Genomic DNA, 21658 nt, shown 5'->3' on the forward strand with positions numbered 1-21658 from the left:
TGAATCTGATTATTAAATTATGACACTAGATCTGAAGTTATAAGGAGCCTTTTTTTTAATGATTTTGCATTTTTGGATGTTTATCCTCAATGGACATCAGGGATATCACTAATACTGAGAAGACCAAGTTCCACTGGTTCCAGCAGTATAATGGGTCTGAGTTCCAATCTACCTGAGATATGACTATGAAAACTTTTTTTCAGGGAGTTTTGAGATAAAGAGATTCAACTGGTTGACAGGTCAGTGGGGAAAAACAAAAATTACAGGTTCACATCTATTGAGAGCAAATTCAGACTCAAATAAAGTATTCATATGCGTTGCTCTCTATTGAGAGCTCTTCATATTCAAATAAAGTATACATATTGGATTACATCTCTACTTGACAAAGCTCTAGCTTACCTCATTAGTATGATGAAACAGCTTACACAGAAGAGGTGCACCTACAAACAGTGTACCACCAACAACCTTTCCCAAAACATAGGGAAAAAGGAAGGATGTTATCATTGACTTCAGAGAGCCGTGTGCCAACCACACACAACTGACCATAAATGGCACTGCTGTGGAGAGGGTCAGCAGCACAAAGTTCCTGGCAGTGCAGATCACAGAACACCTCTCCTGGACCTTACACGTAACAGCACTCTCCAAGAAAGCAAAACTTTTCCACTTCCTGCATCGACTGAATAAGGTGAGTCTCCTTCCAGCCATCCTCACCACATTCTACAGAAGCATCAGTGAAAGCATCTTGACCACCTGCATCACTGGTATGGTAACTAAAAGGTCTATGACTTTAAAACCTGACAACAAACAGTGAACACAGCAGAAAAGATAATTGGTACTAATCTCCCCCCATGATTGACCCCAAAGCCTCTTCACCCTCCTACCATCCGTCAGGAGATACCTGAGCAAGAGGACCTCCTCTACCAGGTTCTGCAACAGCCTCTTTCACTCAAGCAGTGAGGATCCTCAATAGCTCAAAATTTTGGAGTGAAAGTTATTTAATTTTCTGGAGTGAAAGTTATTTAAAAAGTCTTTACACATCAGAGAGCTGCAGTGGTCTACTAAAGTTATTTAAGAGCAGATCCTCGATGAGTGCAGCACAGAAACAACAAAGCAATGCTCTGTTTTCCGTGTTCTGTCTAATAGTAATAATAATAAGTGTTAAGAATTAAGAATTAATTACACTGCTTTAGTCAAACCGCTTGTGATTACACTGCTTGTAATTTTAGTCTATTACATTTGATGGTGTTTGATTGATGTTTTTTTTGGCATTTATCAGGCGTCAAACAAACAACAAGAATAACTGATTTGATTTACAATCACTAAGTATCTTTATTGTCTTCACTTGTCAGTTAATTTTTATAGGCAGGAAAATTGCAAAATATGCGAAAGTTACTTTTTCAAGCTCCTCCTAGGCTGTGAGTGTAATCTGCATGAAACTTTGCACATAGAATCTATGGACTCTCATGATCACAATTTTTTAAAGGATCTTGATAATCCAAAAAATGCACAACTTTTAAAGGAACAACATCCTAAAGGTTTCAGTCAAAACAGGAAGTGTTGCATATCTTGCCAACAATCACTAGGTGGCTGTAAGTGTGATGTGCATGACCATTTGCATGTGTCAAGTTATTAAAAGAATTTTGATACTCCAAAAAATGCAAAGGTTATAAAGGAAAAACTTGTACTCATACAAAGGAAGTGATGTCATATCTCTACATAGGTCAGTCCGAGTAACAGAAAACTTGGTCCAGAAGTTTACCATGCCACACTGAACTATTACTGGACCAAGTTTCGCACAGAACCTCTGTGCAAGATTTGGTGGATACTGGCCAATAAGTAGTGCTTTTATACAAAGTTGAAAAATATGCAAAACCAACTTTTTCAAACTCATGATAGATCCACCCAGTCGACATAACTGTTACTCGTACCATCTAACTCGTACCATGATTGTCGGTTCATTTTGGCCAAAACTTGGGGTATGTCACAACAGGTTCACTCGACACCAAGTCCAGTTTAGGCCATTTTAACCATGCTTTCTGGAATACCTCTCAGAAGTTTTCCAATGTCTTTGCTGCTCTCAACCTGAGACTTACATTGCTTCGATGGGCCACTGGGTGCGAATTGCATGTGGGGCATGGACCCTGTTAATACCTGCCTGCAGGTCTAGTTTAACTCTATTGTAATCGCTTAGGTTTTTATTTTAGTTACTTTTTAAAAAAAATTTCCAGTGATAAAATTGGTACTGCAGCCTACAATGTAAAAGTTTTGTAAGTGAAATTTTCAGGGAAGGTATGCACACATTGCAGACACCAAAAATGACACATGTCCACCAGCAGGTGGTGTTATACTCAAGGTAAGTGTGTTTTGTCAGTAACTCCCACATAGAACACAGCTGAATCTCGTGATACAGACCACGGCCATTTCCATGTATAAAAACTTTTTTTTGAAAAATCGAGAAATATGCAAAACCTACTTATTCAAACTCCTCCTAGGCTCTGAGTCTTATCTGCACAAAACTTGCCACATAGAAAGTCATCTTAGGTAGTCCAATCTGCATACATTTTTGTATGCAGTATTTAAGGACTGGCATTATGGACAGATTACTAAACTGCAATAAGATTAGTCAACCCGTAGTCACAGGGTTTATGCCAGGCTAGGTTAACCAAGCTTTATGGAATACCCTACTGGAGTGAGTATTCCAGATGCAAGTCTTGGGTTTTTTTTCCAAACTATTGAGAGAAACACAGACACTGGGAAACATTCAACCAAGGTTGTAATATATTCCCCATTTTCTGTATTTCTGTATACCCTAATGGGTACTCCTTGGTGTGACTTTTCTGAGGCCTGAAACTCACTTCTTGCTTTCGCAGCTTTAAATTTGGGCAATTGTGTTGCTTCCTTCTGTTAAGCGCAAAATGGTTATAAACCGAAAATAGCCGCATATTTCTATGTTTGGGTTCTGGACCGATATGACTGTATCTGGCGCCCCTTTGCACATGTTAACCTATATGAAAAACATCTGACACTGTTTCTTATATAACATGTGTAGACACCAGACAAATAATTTTTATTTTTTCAAATGTTTCCCGATATATGTATTTTTTTCTTTTCTTGATACTTTTATTTAAATATATCATTATACACCACACTAATTACTCACTCTCAGGCCAGTAGTGGTGTGTCATTCCTCTGTAAACAGGTGGTCATTTTCCACCTTCAGCTTTATTAGCTTGAGGATCTCTTCATCTGTCCCTATAGGACACAAGACTGAATCAGATATATCAGATTTGGTAACTTAAATTACTATTACTGGACTACACACTATTTGGCAAAAATGTGTTTTCTAGATGTCTATCTGACAGTGCTGTAGCTAAATTTAAGGAACTGTACTCCCATCAGCAATTAAATCACTGCCATGTTTCAATATAACAAAGGACTCCTATGCTAACTGTAGTCCCTCCCAAATTGATCATCTTGTTGATATTGCTGCACGCTCGATGAGAATGACACTCGACTTTATTGTCCCTCTAAAAGAGAAGATAAGAAACAAAGGAGGTTAGCTCCATGGTTTAACTCCCAAACCCACATATTAAAGCAAACTACACGAAAACTTGAAAGGATATTGTGTTCCACCAAACTGCAAGAATCCCGCTGGCCTGGCATAATAGTTTTAAAATATATAGGAAGGCCCTCTGTAATGCCAGAGCAGCCTATCAATCATCTCTAATAGAGGAAAATAATAACAACCCTAGGTTTCTTTTCAGTGCTTTAGCCAGGCGGACAGAGAGTCATAGCTCCATTGATCCATTAATTTCCATAGCTCTCAGTAGTGACGATTTCATGAGCTTTTTTAATGATAAAACTCTAACTATTAGAGACAAAATTCACCACCTCCTGCCTTCAAATGGCACCAATTTATCTTCAAACACAGGAACCTCAGAAACAGCTGTAAAACCTGATATATACTTAAGCAGTTTTTCACCCAACAACCTTCACCAACTAACTTCAAAAATGTCTTCATCTAAACCATCAACTTGTCTGTTAGACCCCATCCCAACTAGGCTGCTTAAGGTAGTTTTACCCTTAGTTAGCACCTCTTTACTAGATATAATCAATATGTCTTTATTAACAGGCTTGTATCTCAGTCCTTTAAACCTCTTCTTAAAAAGTAAAAAGCCTACTCTTGATCCAGATGTTTTAGCTAACTTATAGACCCATATCTAACTTTCCCTTTTTCTGTAAGATCCTTGAGAAAGCTGTCGCTGTTGCCAAAGCTGTGTGACTTTTTACATGATAATAGCCTATTTAAGGATATGCTTCCTTTAGGCAATATTATTAGGAAGCGGTCCATAAACTTCCATTGTTGTACAGATTTTACCCAATTGTACTTAATGAAAACAATCAGTTAGCTAAACTTCAAGCATGTCCTGAGGACATGAAGACCTGGATGACCAGCAACTTTCTGCTGTTTAACTCAGACAAAAATTATGTAATTGTACTTGGCACCCAACACCTCAGAAACACATTATCTAATGATATAGTTACTCTAGATGGCATTGCCCTGGCCTCCACCACCACTATTAGGAATCTCTTTGATCAGGATATGTCTTTTAACACCCACATAAAACAAACTTCAAGGACTGCTCTTTTCACCTACATTACATTGCTTTTGTTACTTCTAGGCTGGATTATGGCAACTCCTTATTATCAGGCTCTCCAAACAAATCTTTAAATGCTCTCCAGCTGATCCAGAATGCTGCATCGCAAGTACTGACAGGAACTAGAAAAAGAGATCACATTTCTCCTGTGTTAGCTTCTCTGCATTGGCTCCGTGTAAAATCCAGAATAGAATTCCTCCTCATCTACAAAGCCTTTAATCAGGCACCATCATATCATAAAGAGCTCATTGTACTGTATTACCCCACTAGAAAAGTGCGCTCCAGGAATGCAGACTTGCTTGTGGTTCCTAGAGTCTCCAAAAGTAGAATGGGAGGCCTCCAGTTATCAGGCACCTCTACTGTGGAACCATCTTCAAGTTTGGGTCCGGAAGGCAGACATCCTCTCCACATTTAAGAGTAGGCTCAAAACCTTCCTTTTCGATAAAGCTTATAGTTAAGGCTGGCTCAGGCTTGGCTTGAACCACGTCCTAATTATGCTGGTATAGGCCTAGACTGCCATGGGACTTCCCATGATACACCAAGCTCCTCTCTCCTCCTCTTCTTCTCCATCTGTACACATTAATATGGCATCAATGCTTGTTGCTAACTTGACTTCTTCTCTCTCTCGTAGTTTTGTGCTTTCTCGTCTCTCTCCTCTCTCCTCCTGTCGCTTTCTGCAGGTATTTCTGCCCCTGGTGCTAGAGAGTCTGGACATGTGACTGCAAAACCAACTACTGCCCCCATGATCCTGCTCAACACCCAGTGCTATTATGATTAATATATTATTATTATAAAATTATAATAATAATATAATAATATCATTATATTTACTTTTATTAGTATTAATACTCTACTATTATAATTATAGTCTTATTATTAGTCTCAATGTCATTATACATCTACATTTTGTACCTTTGCTGTGCTATTTCTCTTTCCTCCCTCTGTCTCTCTCTCTCCCTCTCTTTCTCTCTAGACCCATCCGGTCGAGGCAGACGGCTGACCATCATGAGCCGGGCTCTGTTCAAGGTTTCTACCTGTTAAAAGGGAGTTTTTCCTTGGCACTGTTGCCAAGTGCTTGCTCATGGGGGAATGTTGGGTCTCTGTAAATATAACAATAAAGAGTATGGTCTAGACCTGCTCTACATGAAAGTGCCCTGAGATAACCTCTGTTATAATTTGGTGCTATATAAATAAAATTGAATTGAATTGAAAATTGCAGCATCTCTGAGTACTCAGAATAAACCATAAGGTACTGCTTTCACACGTGGGGAAATGTTGCTTAGTTTTCCTTTACATAGAATTATGTCTCTTTATGTACTATAAGGTAAATATGTTTTTGATGCATACATTTTAATGTAGTTTTTGTAGTATGTTTGCTGGAGCATAAATTAACAGAGTGGAAAGCACCCCCATTTTTGTACTATTGCCCCATCTATATCACAGGCTACCCATTCCCAGCACTTGGTCCCATAGTAGCCCCCTCATAAAATATCTTATAATCGCCTCTGTCATAGATCTCAGAGAGGTTCCACTACAGACGGTAGAAAAGCAGTAGTCAAAAGGTGGAGCTTGAAGTTCCTGTCATACCAACTGAACAGTCTGAGCCACAGCAGAGAGAAGCATGCTGGATGAGCAGAGCTGAGCTTCCCAGTAGGAAATAATACTCAACACTGGGAACTAGAGTGGACTTGTAAGTACGTTTTCTTTTCATTTTTCATGGGCACACATTATCATACATACAGACAGACAAAGATAGTCAGGGTCTTTAACTAAAAAGAACCCAGGTTTTTAACATCCATACCCAGTTAGGAAAATACATGGAATTCATTAACCTCTTAACCACTTGATGTTCAACCTAAATATCCCTTTAGGTTTCTCTAAATCTTTCATTTTTTGTAGTGAAAAACCCAGGCATGTATATAGTTTCTTCCTGTGATAGTCCATGTATTGTTCTATATTTGGTCAACACCAGCTGCCTAATTACTGACAGTCACAAATCGACAGCATTGCCTCTGACATTATAGGAATATTATAAAGAGCTTAAAATGATAAATCAAGTGAAATAGTGCTCCAAAAGTATTTTTTAATGTTTCAGTATCTGATGATAGTGTTCCTTACCCACATTTTGCTTACATTTTTCATGCAGATCTGCTTAATGATATAACACGTCTCCTGCAGCTTTGATGGCATAGAAGTGTAAAAGAAAGCAAATCAACTAATTTCAGTTAAGGCTAGTATTCTATTATTTTCCATGTATAGAAAATGTTGAATTAAGCAACTTAAAAGAAATACTACTATTTGACAGCATAGAAGTGATATTTACTTATTTGGATAGGTTTACATTTTTTCAAGTCTTACTTAAAACAACACTTGCATGCCCATATGTATGTACATTGAATGACTTGTTGGTGTCTGTAATTATCCCGCTTTTTCCATACTGGCCATGAAGTAACTCCTTTCCTAAAGCAATTTTAATGTAATGGAGGGTTAGCAAACACACATAGACTTCTGAAGCCTCATACTAACTTTGGCTGGACTTTACAAGGCAACTTTGCACTGAATGAGTGCTATGGATTTTTGTTCCCCATCAATTGAATTGAAATTCACTACTTTGGTTTTTCAGATATTAAATTACCAGAAAGAACCCACATGACTTTTTATATTTAGTTATCCCACCTTTCTGGTCTTTCCAGGCATATGAGGATTAATTCACTCTTTTACCCACTGATTTTCCACTTTTCTCAATTTTTTAAAATTACTTTTAAGTATTAAGTATTACATGGAATTGTAAATCAGAGAAGAGGCTAGATAACCCAGTTTATATAGTGATGTGATTTATCTGAAATTGTTATATGTGTATTTTATTTTGTGATTGTGTATGTTTGTAGTTGATTTTTCTATGTATTGTTTAATGTGTTTTATTGATTTGTGTAGTAATGTAGCCCTTCAGATTGTGGTCTAACCTATCAAACCTTTATGTTCCCTAACATCATAAATCAGAGAGAAGAAATTTTCTGACTAAATATGATGGTTCTGGCTTTAATTAGTACAGCCTGTATTAGTAATGTCATCAATTCTTTACAGGCTATGCTAATCTATGCCAGAATCAGCAATGCAGTGGGAGCTGAGGATTGAACTCTGCAATATTTTTCCACTTCTTCTAGCACCATTAACGTGAATACTATGTTTTCTTGGTTGGACTGCATATGAAACTATGCATTTACTTGATAGACTGGAGTCAGGGAGGATTTTCGGGACCAAAATGTTTAGGATGTTTGGGTAATTTTCATCATGAAATAAAACATATGAGGACAGAAGTTCTGCTGCAGTGGGAATCACTATAAAAGCCCTGGTGCTCCAGTACTTAAGCAAAAGTAGGAAATACTAATATTTTAAACTATTATCGTGCTATGACTGCACTTTGTTTGTCAATAGTTATCTGTAGTTGTCGTGAGCAAAAGCACAGTACAAATGAAAAGAGACACAGTCATAATTGGTGACTGAACAGATACACAAATGAAAATATCTTACAAAGGAGGAAGAAAGCGCTGCTCTTTCTAGTCTGACAGGCTGGATTTAGTGAGGCAAGTAGAAGTACAAAAACAAGATCCCAGAAGTTTTGCTGGATATTGAATAATGCAGACAACCCTGGAAAAAAAACCTGTCTTCAGGTGAAAGGCAGTCTTCTTGAAGGCCTATAGTCGATACGTGTTAGTCTGTTTTTGCCTACATGTTTGAGGGATTAAATTAATATTATTTCACCTGAAGATGGAGTGCCCTAGTTTTGTTCCACTGTTGTCTGCATTATTCAATATCTAGCAAGATTTCTGGGATCTTATTTTTTGTACTTCTAATTGAAAATATATGTGTTAGATGGAGGCAAGCCATTCTGACAGGCCGATGAGATGCTAAGCAAACAGACCATATACATGATTAGGGTAGGTAGATACGTGTTTTTAGCATGAATTCAAAATCTAAACTGCTATTTAGACCATCTTGTGATTGTAAACTATTAAGAAAAGGATTTTGCAATTTTTATAAGTGAAATTGGTATATCGTTTTTTTTTGTGCGCATGCGGCAAGTGTACATGCAGCTGGTTGCATTTGCTCCTGCTCGTTTTCTTGTTTTTCTTGAGCTTTCTTTAGCTTTCTTCTTTTGTCTTACCCACTTAAATGTTTACTAATAACTTATATTAGCGGTACCCTCTCTAAACATGCTAGTAGAGAGAGTTCTAGTCTGTTTTTTCTTTAGTACTTTGTACTTTGTAATGAATGTAGTGTTATGTGTTTACATTCAGCTACCCTACCGTTGCGCAGGAACTCAAAGGTAGTATTGTTACACCAGGAACAAGCTGTCGTGCTTAAGCCCGCCGGCAAGCACATCCCCACAGAAATTGGGGGGGGGGGGGCAAAGAGATGAGGAAAGAGAGCTGGGTCCAGACAACAGAAACTGATGGGGGAGATATAAGCCATATCTGTCTTCTATCATCATGGGCAATGTGAGCTTGCTGGACATCAAGATGGACAGGCTAGCAGCCCTGGTGAGAAATTGGAGGGACGTCCGTGAGTGTATTGTTATGTGTTTCACAGAGACATGACTACAGGTGGATACACAGGATCTCATCACTACGATTGAAAGCTTTCAGATGGTTTTGGGCGAACAGGAATAGATCCGAGATTGGAAAGAAAAGAAGTGGCGGGCTTGCTCACATTATTGCAAAGGGAGGTTTCTGCAGCCCAGACATTGAACTGTTAGCCGTAGGTCTATTTACATACTACAATTTGCAGGGGAGTTCTCACATGCTGTCTTGGTTGTTCTTTACACCCCCCCCCCCGCTGACCCTGCAACCACAGGTGATGTCATCCACTCTGTTGTTGCAAGACTCCAGACTCTACACCCCAGTGCTTCTTCATGAGCTCCAGGGACTTCATTCACATGACAGTGGACACATCACTTTTTGCAGATTTCGCAATCGTGCATTTTTCTGTTCACTAACAGTGTATTTATCATTATTTCTATTTTATAGTTGTTTTAACTTTATACTTTATACTTCCTTTTTCCTAGCTGCGTGTTGAACAATTGTTACAAAGCAATTTCCCTGTGGTGATCAGTAAAGTTTTTCTGATTCTGATTATATAACCATATTAACACGTATGCATGTCACCACGGGAATACAGTGATTTCCCCTGATATACAGTCCTGGTTTAAATTATCTGCACCCAGGAATTTTATGTACAGAAATTAGAATATCTTCAGAAATAAATTAAAATTTACCAATTTTGTATAATCAAAATATTTTAATAAAATGTCCAAGGTTACAGAACAAAAGAAAAAAAAAAAATCTATAATAGTGAAAAAATACGAACACAAATTGTACGCCTGACACAATTTTTGGCACCCTTCACTAACATTTGGTTGCAGAATCTTTGGCAACAATGACAGCTTCTTACCATTTCTTGTAGCCATCTAGAAGCTTCTTGCATCTGTCTGCTGGTAGTTTCCAGCAGTTTACTCTTCCATTGCTATACGTTCAAGCACTTTTGAGATTGCAGGAGTCCTTTTTGCACTGATTTCAGGTCTCTCCAAATGTTTTCAATGGGATTTAGGTCAGGACTCATTGCTGGCTAGTTTTAAACACTCCTTTTTTTCCTTTTCAACAATTCTTTTGTGCTGCTGGATGTGTGCTTTGGGTCGTTGTCCTACTGACAGCATGATCGAACCTCCACCATGTTTTACTGTACGTAGGACATTCTTTTCCTTTTGGGCTTCATTTTGTCACCTATAAACGTCAAAATCAAGAGCTCTACTTTGGTTTCACCTTTCCATAGAACATTATCCCAGAAAGACTGTGCTTATCTATGAAAGTTTTTGCAAACTTTAGTCTTGCCTTTTTGTGCTTTTCTTTCAATAGTGGTGTCCTCCTTGGCCTTCTTGGTTTAGTGTGCAACGTATGGGGCAGGCTGAAATGGTAAATGGACTGCACTTATATAGAGCTTTTCTAGTCTTATTGACCACTCAAAGCTTCACCCATGCTGCCTTCACCTATTCACACACACATTCATACAGCGCTCTTTTCTATACATACGGCACATTCTACACAAACACACTCACACACCGATGATACATTGGGGGCAATTTGGGGTCAGTATATTGACGCTATGAATTACTATATTACTGAAGAACTGCAGTCAGGCAGGGAAAATATGCAACAGGTGAGAAAACCAAAATTCGACTGTCACAGGAGGCAGCTGGTGAAACAGTGGTAAATTTATAAACACAGTTGGATAGAGAAGCCAGTTGTAATTTCTGAATTCACCCGGTTAGCAGAAGAGAAGGTATACTAGTTGCGTGTCTGTGGAACAGCTGATTCAGCTGATGTTGTCCAGATCGGGGGAGAAGGTGATGATGCGACATTGGAGGTGTGAAGGTGAAGATTCTGTTGAAGTTGAGATTAGCGGAGCCACACAGAGACAGATAGGGACACCTATAGCACAGGTAACAAAAGGAAATCCAAAGTTGCATTCCAGTGATGATGTTTTATAGGGAAAGTTTGGGACAGAGATTCACAGACACCCGACAAATCCCTGGACAGCTCACCACATACTCACACCCCCTGTAAGCATGCTGTCCAGTAGAGGCCAGATGTCAACTGCTTAATTGTCTTACTTTAAGACAAGTTCCTAATTAACAGTATTTTGCCATTAATCAATTTCAATGACTAAAGATCTGGTGTCCAGGTGCCCAGGTGATTACAATTAGACCAAACATCACATGTTTATCTCTAACGGTTATGGAAATATTAATACATAACTTTACAGATATACAACTTACAGAATTTAGCTATAAATGGTAGTAAATCTCTAATAAAAGTAAGAATGCAAATACAAAGTAGAGACATTAGAGCGTTTTAGGAGAGGAGGGGAGAGACAATCAGAGAGAAGGGGGCCTTTGAAATGTCCAGGGGAAAGTGTTTTTTAAGTGGCTGTAAAGCTGCTGTTTTCAGACTCACACTTTAGTGTGGTAGTTCCATCCTTGGGTCTCTTGACCCCAAAGTGAAGCTGGCTTCCCTTTTAATTTAGATCCCATCTTGATGGATAATCCATTCTTCTATATGGAGCCTGAAGGAAAGTTGTAGAGGTCAGCGTGCAGCGTCCCCTGCTGCTAGAGGGGGTCTGTGTTGCCTCCAATATCATCTTCCAGGACCATTTGACGTCACTTTTGAATCTGGTCTAATCGTCTGCTTCCTTCAAGAGGTCTTTGATTGTCTTTGAATGTAAACACCAGATAGGTTCTAGAGCCATCAAATAGACTCTCAACTAATTTACAACTGTGGGAAAGGAAAGAGTTCTGAAGGGTGGGTTCACCTTGGCAACACATTACACCTCAAAAAAAATATTTCTGCCTATTTCGTTGTGCTAAAAGGTATCCTACAATATCTTGTAGTGTATGTAGTGTATGCAAGCTCTACATACTTTATCTAATTTACATTAGATTTACATTACCCAGCTCTACTAAACTACCTATACAACAGTCTTTGCACGGACATGCACTCCTGCTTTTGTACAGTACAAACTTAGCAAATTACCACCTTCTGTAATGATTTTACCTGTAAAATGAAATATAATATAAAAATATTAAATATTAAACTAGTCACAAGCTTAAGAAAACAGCTTGTTCGTGCTTGTTAACATTTGCAAACTAGCTATGTTAACTACATGAGATAAGCTAAGACAAGTTGCTTGCAAACTAACTGTAGCTATACTGTTATACGTGCAATACTGTGTTGTGTAATGTCAGTAAAGTGAACCTATTTAGCTATCTAATGTATCAAAAATGTCATATGGCCATGGTTAACACAAATTTTGTCAAGCTTCATACCAGTTTATATTTGTATTTATTTGTTAATTTTGTATAATCCATTTCATAAGCAAATATTTGGCATGAAATAAACACTTAACAAACCAACAAACTTTGATCCCGCGTTTCTCTGCCATTAGTCTGATCAGCTGTCTTTCTTTCTGCCAGCTCACAGGGAGTGGCGTCTTAAATGTTTCTGTGGTCGACTAACTATGTAATGGCTACAGTGTTGGCCAAAATAAATGACAATACTGAACTGTTCTTATCACTCTTTTGGCTGATACTATGGACCCACTGGTGTATCAACATGGTGTATGTTGAAATACTTAAAAAGTACATTCCTTGGGATAGCTTGGATTCAGATCATAGAAGCACAGAACCTTAGTACATCTATTATCCTAAGGCTTGTCTTGACCACAATTGTGTCTCCTGAGGTTTGGTACTGGTGGTGACCCAGTCAGCAATGGTAGCAATCTTCATCACGCACACTTACAGTAAGGTCTACCTTTAGTTCTTTCATGTTCTTGTCCAGTAAATTCAAAGGTAGGTTATTATGTTGGAAAACCAAAATTGCATGATTATGGCTGTAGTAACAGTTAACTGCTTTGTCCAGATTGAGGATTTTAAATTTTAAATGGGAACCAGTGGAGATGCTGTTTGAGTTGGGGTATTTTGTGTGTGTGAGAACCTTATGAGCAGAGTTCTGTCCATATTGATGTCTGTCCAGGTCTTTATTGGGGTTCTCCATTTAGGATTCCATTACAGTAATACAGGTGAGAAGTTTTGATGTACGTCTCTGTGACAGAGTCAGGAAGTGATGGCCAGAGTCTGGGGATGTTCCTCAGATGGAAGAGAGTAAATTGGGTGATGGATTTTAAGAGCAGCTAAAATTAACATGTGGAGTTGAAAACAATGCACAGATTGCAAACCTTAGAGGCAGTACCAAATCACCAGCCCTCGAAGGTATGAGTTCTATTTTATTGGTGTTGAGTTTGAGCATGTTCAGGAAGGCAGCTAATGAGTGACAGAGGAGGGAGGTGACTGAAAGTTTTGGTGTGATGGTACAGTTATGTATCATTAGCAATCATAAGTTCGTGATGTATGAACTTATCTATTATGTGACCCAAATAAGCATGTTGTTGATGAAAAGAAGTAGTCCGAGCACTGAGCCTTGGGGTACCCCTTGGTTGGCAGGCACAGGTTTGGATATAGAGTCCACGATTATCCAAACTACTTCCTGTCTACAAGATAAGCCTGGAAACAGGAAAAGGGGTACCAGTAAGGCAAAGGTAGTCAGTCACACGGGTGAGGAGGATGCTATGGTAGACAATATCAAACGTAATACTGTAGAATGAATGTTGGCAAGACTTGAATAGTTGACCTGGGGAAGTTATTTATTTTTTCTTGTCAATTAAGGCAGTTTTTGTACCATGCAGGGCTCTTAAACCAGATTGTGGGCAACTCATGAAAGTTGCAGTTGGAAATGTATTGTTGAAGATGATGGACAACAACAGTTTGGATGACACAATCATACAACCTGTGTAGTTCCATTCAAAGCAACCCTTAGTGTCCCATAATTTTATTTTGCACACATTAATGTATTTTTATGGTATCCATGTCAACTATTGAAGTTGGCTATGTGACAACCTTCTGAATAATCTCTCCGAGAGTCTTCCAGTCCTTTGTCCCTTTGTATTAAACAGTTTTTATTTTGGCGTTAAAGTGCGGCTCAATCATTCATTTTTTGCTTTTTGGTTTGAGGTGTCCAAAGTGTTTGTGAAAGTGGGTGGTGGTATCAGTTTGGTGATGATCACCTGTCATCACTACCTACATAAACACAGTAACTGTTTGCTTCTTAATATTTTTGAATTAAGGGTCTGAGCCTGTATTAAAAGGCAGTGCAGTGTTTTCATTACAGGTTATAGTTGTATGTGTGTTTATGCATCTGTTGTGTATGAATGTGTGTTTTGTCTGTACTCCCTGCACATACGTGTTGTGTCATATGGTGTCAATGAATTACTCCGTTCTCTCATTTTTTGTAGTATGGTAGGGGGCCCCACAAAAAGTCTAGTCTAGTCTAGACCACATTAATCCGCCACTGTCCGACGACTACCTTTTGTTTTATTGATCTATTTTTTTATATTGGCAGTTTGAATTTGTCTTGTGTCAGTTTGGTCCATCTCATTGTTTCTTAAATATGCTCCCTCTGGTACAAAGGCTGCAGATGTGTTAGGTTAGATAAGATGGAGAAAGCTGTGGTATATCTGGGGTTATGCGGCAGGGATTGGCAGAAGGTGCAGTAACTAATGACGTTGTGCCTTGTGTTGGGTTACAATTTTTTTTAAGCTAAACTTTTATGCATTAAAATTACTGTTTCTTAGATCTAAATTTGTGGTGTACAACCATTTTTTATGAGGCTAGTGTGACAGCCTTCCAAACAGATACATTGATGAACATCAAACAACACAACAACACAACTTCATTGTCATATTTTATTAAGAAATTCCTAGACAGCAGAATGTTGAACACAAACCTTTGTAGACTGGTGCTAATAACAAATCAGGTATCAAGGTATCAAAACCTGTACTATCAGGTAATTAGTAATTCAACATATAGAGTATATGTGTGTGTGGCTTGCTTCAAATTGCTTCAATTTAACACAATTTGCAAGTGATGGTAACATGTGCTCTCTTCAAAACTGCTGTCTCCACTGAGTGAAATAGTAATTTCATCTTTGAACCAAATAACTCTACTTTTGTGGCCCAAATCTTTCATAAAAATGTTAAAGAATTAAACAGGTTTAACACCTCAATTATTAATTTTTACATCTGGAAATATATTTTCCCCTTTTCTTCCAGATGTCCATTGGTCATCATGAACATAACCTCTACCTCCACTCCTGTCCACTTCCTTACCAACAGTTCTCCTGGTGTGAAAGACCCGTCTGATACCACCATATTCGAGCCAGCCATCTTTGGTACTGTCTACAGCACTTAGTATCTCTATAACAGCCAAGGAATGCAGATATTGTGAAGTTGTAGATTATATTTGTAAAAGCATTCAATAAAAATCGCAAAAGTTATGTTCAGGGATCAAGTGAGCCAAAAGCACTTATACAAGGTCCAAGATCCAGTATTAAAGAAATTTTAGAGTCAACTAAGATAATCAAAGAAAAAGAAAAAGAGGGAGAGAGAGAAGGGAGCAGTCAGTAAAAGAAAAAGTGGAGCTTTTTATGATTTAAGCCTGCTGAGATGATACAAATTTGCTGATAAAATTTGCATCTGTATGAATTTTTTAGGATTTGTAGGCTTGTGTGGAATTCTCTGGGATACTCTGAGAGAGTAATTGTAGTCCAAATCTCTGATTATTCTAAAATCTTAAGAAGGATGTGATCTGAGATGTGGCTTTTTTTAAATATATATTTCTCCACATCTTTAGGTGGCTCTTACCAGGAGTTGACCATATTATCTGACAGTGTTGGTGAGTGGCAGCATAATGTCAGTCATGTCTCAAGACAAGGAGGGAACTTCACTGATTCAACAGTTAACAGGACATTAATACTGCCAGCGGACGGCTTTGACCCATTAGGAGGACATACTATCTGGCAGGTAAAGATCAGCTGTGATTTCACCAAACATTAACAGCCAATAGACTAATAATAATTCCTCATATGACTTACTACTACATTTTGTCACCTGAATGTGCAGACATGAAACATGTGTACACTGCTATTTGAAAGCATTCCAGATAAGAGGAGACAGGATAGTTCTGTGGCCTCACTGTGTAAATCCTGACTTTAGTAGCAATTAATTCTAACTGCCAGACAAACATTAAGCTGCGGTCTACACATGGCTGCTCCAAAGCTCTTGAATTTTTTGGCTCATTTGAAACATTTGCTTATAGTTGGGGCTCCAAGATAAACTTTGTATATAAAGAAAGCTATTAGACAAAAATTGAGTCATTGATTCATTTAGACAACTAAATGAATCAATGACTTAATTTTTCTATGTTTTATAAGTACTTCTGGAAGTCAGGTTAAATTTTAGCCATCCATCCATTTTAGTTTAAAACAAGCTTATGCTTATTTGCAATGGGTTGGATTAAGAGATTAGTCTGTAACATGAAAGACAGTATCATCTGCATAAAATTGTCGGTTTCAGTGTGAGTGACAGAAATTACTTGTTTTATATTATTTATATAAACAGTGAACAGAGGAGGACCCAAAACAGACCCTTTTGAGACACCAATAGTACTTTAACAGCACTTCATTTGAAACTACTTCTTGAGTTATCGAATGTACCATTCCTATAAAACTAAAATGGATGGTGGTCAATTGAGTAGTGCAGTAGACTGTTGCTAATTGTTCAGGGCATTGAAAATATTATTTTTTAGAAGTAAAGCAGCGGTTGTTCTGCTCTGACATGGTCTAAATCATAACATCTTGAGTTGTAATGATTGACTGTCTTAAGAAATGCACACAGCTCATAATTCCTTTTAAGGTCTTTTAGAAATGTATTGCAGCCAATCCTGGTAACCACTAGAGGCTTTCTCAGAATAATAGGGTTTTCCTATTGCTAGTAGAGGTCAGCATATGCATAATAGTGTTCCAGGATTGAACTTAGTCAGTTTACCTAAATATACTCAATTTATCCTGGTGGCATCTAGCAATGTAATAATTTCCGTTTGATTTGGATAAGGTTCTGAGAGTTATGCCACCATCCTAATACAATGACATTTACTTCTTAATAGCATTTTCAATTTCACAAAGAACTATTCTCCTTAAGGTAGCCTCCAAAATTCCACATTTTTGTTCAGCTCAGTGTTTTGAAAGGTAACATTGTTCTCACTTGAGTTTCAGAACATAAACAGTATGAGTGTCTTACACAGTGCAATGTACTCTCTTTGGTTCTTTCTCTTCCCACCTTTTCATCTTCAGGTCATCATAATTGTCTTCCTCACTGGATCACTTTCTCTTGTCACTGTTGTTGGCAACATCCTAGTGTTGGTGTCATTCAAGATCAATAAGGCACTGAAGACAGTGAACAACTACTACCTCCTTAGCCTTGCATTTGCTGATCTGACCATTGGCACACTGTCAATGAACCTGTATACCACCTACATCATCATGGACCAGTGGGCTCTGGGGCCAGTGGTTTGTGACTTGTGGCTTGCAATTGACTACGTGGCCAGTAACGCCTCAGTCATGAACCTGCTCGTCATCAGCTTTGACAGGTAGCAGAAAGTGATTATTATGTTTTTTGTTGATAAACTTATCTGCTGGACACCTTGTATTGTTGGTTCTACCCGCATGAAAAAGTTATATGATGATTTTTTAAAATAAAATAAAATAGGACACCTGTGGACACTGACATCTATGAGGGGATTATGTTGTAAGAAGGGGTTATTCCGACTGCTTAGTAGAGGTCCATTTTCTGATGAATGTAGTGTTTTAAAATTGAATCAGATCAGAGTACCCAAATCACAAAATCACACATTTACATGTGGTATCATGATGGTATCATCTTGATAACCATGAGAAACAGGCTACATTTAAAGTGCCTTGTGAAGAGTTTGAAAATTTCTAAATCTTAGTGGTACTATCATAGACAATGAAGTAGACGGTAATGCATGGCAATGTGACACCTACTCTGTATGTGTACAGTTGCCTACTTTCCTTCTGTGTCTTCTCAGGTATTTCTCTGTGACCAGACCTTTGACCTACCGGGCCAAGCGTACAACCAAGCGGGCCATGACCATGATTGGATTAGCCTGGTCCATCTCTTTCATCCTGTGGGCTCCAGCTATCCTCTTCTGGCAGTACATTGTGGGTGAGCGGACAGTCCAGCCTAACGAGTGCTACATTCAGTTCTTGTCTGAACCCATCATTACATTCTGCACTGCTATCGCTGCATTCTACTTGCCAGTGACTATTATGGCAATCCTTTTTTGGAAGATTTATCAGGAGACAGAGAAGCGAGCTAAAGATGTACAAGGTCTCAAGGGATCTGGGTCAAGCAACAGCCCAAGCCCGTCTCAGAATCAAGGGAGTGGCAATGGAAGAACTGGTGGAGAAAGTGCAAGTTACTGCCAGAGTAATTCATCAGCCATGCTCCGCCAGATGAGTTCCCAAAGCTGCAGCAGCTATGAACTAAATCAGATGGCTTCAGAAAACAACAACATGGACAATGCCAGCATACCAGGAAGAACAGGATACAGAGGGATGTGTGGAACGTTCTGCTTTCAGTTGCAGTTTTCATCACTGCTGCCAGGTCACCATGCATTTAAGAGGTCCATCAACACCATGACAACTATGGTGGGCGAGGCAGAGCAGAGCAGCTGTGATAGTTTCAACAACAATGAAGTTGGTGCCTCTGGGAAGAAGTCAGGCACAGAGGAGGAAGCTGATGGTGTGGACCCTTTAAAGCCTCCAACAGGTTGGACATAACCCTACTAAGGCCTTGTTTGCATGATACATTAATAACAAAAATATACATAATTTTCTATCTATGTATCTATCTGTCTATCTATCTCTCTATCTATCTGTCTAGATTGTAAGAAATCTGGGAAGGTGAAGATGAACAAGAATATACAGCCATCATCATCCACTAAAAGTCAAAAACAGTCACAATCAAACGCTGTGACTTCATCGCCTACCAACCAGTCACCTGCAGCCATCACCATAAAAGATGCAGCTATGGCCAAACGCTTTGCTTCTAAGGCCAAAACAGAGATCAATAAGCGCAAAAATGAAAAAAAGGCCAATGAAAAGAAAGCAGCACGGACACTCAGTGCTATCCTGTTTGCCTTCATTACGACATGGTTACCATATAACATCATGGTGTTGGTCAACACTTTCTGTCAGGACTGTATCCCTGAAACTCTTTGGGCACTGGGCTACTGGTTGTGTTATGTAAACAGCACAGTCAACCCCATGTGCTATGCCCTGTGTAACAAGACCTTCCGTACAACTTTCAGGGATATTTTGATGTGCCAGTGGAATCAAAGGAAGAACAAGTCTCATTTTCATCAAAGGAAGGCTGTGGCTTTCCGGAAGAAAGACTCAATGTAGAGTAGGGGGGAAAATTAATAAGAAGGATCAATATTTAAAGATGCATTTCTTGATCCATTTTCAGAGTTGGAATGCAGCATGCATGCCTCATCTTTCAGGGAAAAGATGCTGAACTGAATTTTGCGCACCCAACCTTGTTCTAACCTTATGGGATGTTATAACAAGTTAGCAGAGGAGCCTAAGGCTGGTTTGTCAGTCTGTCCAAGATACTGTATCTTGACAGCCTCTGGCCAAATATGAAATGGATATTCATGGTCTCCAGAGGTAATTTCATAATAATTTTGGTGACCCCTTGATCTCTTATTTAGCACAACATCAGTTTAAAAATATCACATTGATTTCATATTTCAAAAGTTTTTCACTGGATTTTCATGTTGTGAATATTCATGTTCCTCAGAGTATGAACTACAATGTTTTCAGTGGCCCCATGACTGTATTTTTAGTGCCACAATCAGGACAACATTAACACTGTGTATAACAATGATCAAATCTATCAAAATGTAATAGACAGATTCACATGAAATTTAATGATCATATTCATCATCACAGAGGATAAAACATTTCCATTTTGGACACTCCCATGAGCTCACTGCAAGTGCCACCCTCAGGCCAAATTGTCAGTTGTAGGAAAAATATCTTATAATTTAATATCAAAATTCTGCATGGAATTTTTTAGATATAAAATGTTCTAAAATATTTTCAGTTTAATGACTTGTGCCACCCTCACGATGGACTTCACATTTGTATCCCTGGGCCTGATGAGACTTAATAAAGCAGGATTTTTAGTGTGTTGTTTGTTTTAATAGGGCTTTAGACTTAGGCTTTTCAGATACAAATGTACGCAGAGATGTATTTAATTATTTCACTTCTCTGCTGTGAATAATGGAATGATAGTTTGGTGTGTTTTAGGAAGTGGACTTCTTGAAGGATGTAAGAGTTTTATTATTTGATTTTAATACTGATGCCACCAGGAAAATTTAGAGGTCATCTTATATATGCCAGATTTGGTTTTCAGTGAGCCCTTTTTTAAGTATTTTTGGTAGGGTATTTAAATTTCTATATTCAGCATTCAATAAATAAAATGAATGACTGAATGAATAAATGAATAAATAAAATTACCTCAAAGACAGCTCAGTGAGGCACCAATAGTTCAGCAAAAAAGTTTTTTCAAATTACTTTTTTTTTGGTAATAACATTATGGTTACTGAACTAGTAGGCATAACTTTATTTTTCATAAAAATACAATGAATAATGTTTCCAAAAGATTTGATAGACAGTTTTACTGTCTATCGAAATATTGCTTTGACATGATTACTGGGATGCCAGCTATGACATATACTCAGTCGGCAATTTATTAGGTACACCTTGCTAATTTTTTGAAACTGTTTTAAAGAGGTATGGATTCATCGTTATGGTTATTTTGCAGGCTGTAGTTTATGCTTCTGTGGAACTGTATTGTGTTAAATATAATAGGTGTTTTCTAATATTTATATCTGTTTATCTGTGGAGTTACTATAGAATAGTGTAATATTTAATAATGTGAAGACACGTGTCTGGTTTACATTTGGAAAATAATCATTGCATGACAGCCTCACATTGTGAGTTGCCAGTAGAGGGGGTGAGGATGAGTGAATTTTCAAACATCACCTACCTTTAACCTATACTTTATTACACTGTAGAGGGCTTGCATGGGCACAAGTAATGCTGACTGTGCTGTTTCATCAGTAGATGATTACAGGAAATAAAACAAAGCATGTGAAGATGCATGTCAATCACAGTTGATTGTCAATTAAGACTGTTAAATTTTATAACTTAAGAAATAGCAAGTAAAATTGCCCCAAGGAATCATTATTAACAAGAAGCAACAAAATAATGTTTTCTAGTCTGTTGCTGGAACTGTTGCAACATTGTCCAACCATAATTAACTTCTTATTTTCAATCTGTGTTGCACTGTGGGAAAAGTATCCATAAACAGCACATTCAGAAATGTATATTAACAAGATTTATTCTGGGTGAGATGTGTTCAGGGTGAGTGATTGGCTAAATAGATGAAAACAGTCAGCTTCTTGTCTA

General features: G+C 38.1%; 1 protein-coding gene across 1 annotated transcript; it reads left to right on the plus strand.

Moving 5' to 3' along the window:
* Positions 1 to 89: 89 nt before the first annotated feature.
* Positions 90 to 19585, plus strand: LOC120787398 (muscarinic acetylcholine receptor M1-like). Its single transcript, XM_040123017.1, has 8 exons — positions 90 to 154; positions 514 to 685; positions 865 to 953; positions 15375 to 15493; positions 15955 to 16124; positions 17453 to 17748; positions 18208 to 18902; positions 19065 to 19585. The coding sequence occupies exons 1-8, from the start codon at positions 90 to 92 to the stop codon at positions 19583 to 19585; spliced, it is 2127 nt and encodes a 708-aa protein (XP_039978951.1).
* Positions 19586 to 21658: the final 2073 nt, after the last annotated feature.

The sequence above is a fragment of the Xiphias gladius genome, unplaced genomic scaffold, assembly GCF_016859285.1.
Source record: "Xiphias gladius isolate SHS-SW01 ecotype Sanya breed wild unplaced genomic scaffold, ASM1685928v1 HiC_scaffold_1473, whole genome shotgun sequence".
In the NCBI taxonomy this organism is placed as follows: domain Eukaryota; kingdom Metazoa; phylum Chordata; class Actinopteri; order Istiophoriformes; family Xiphiidae; genus Xiphias; species Xiphias gladius.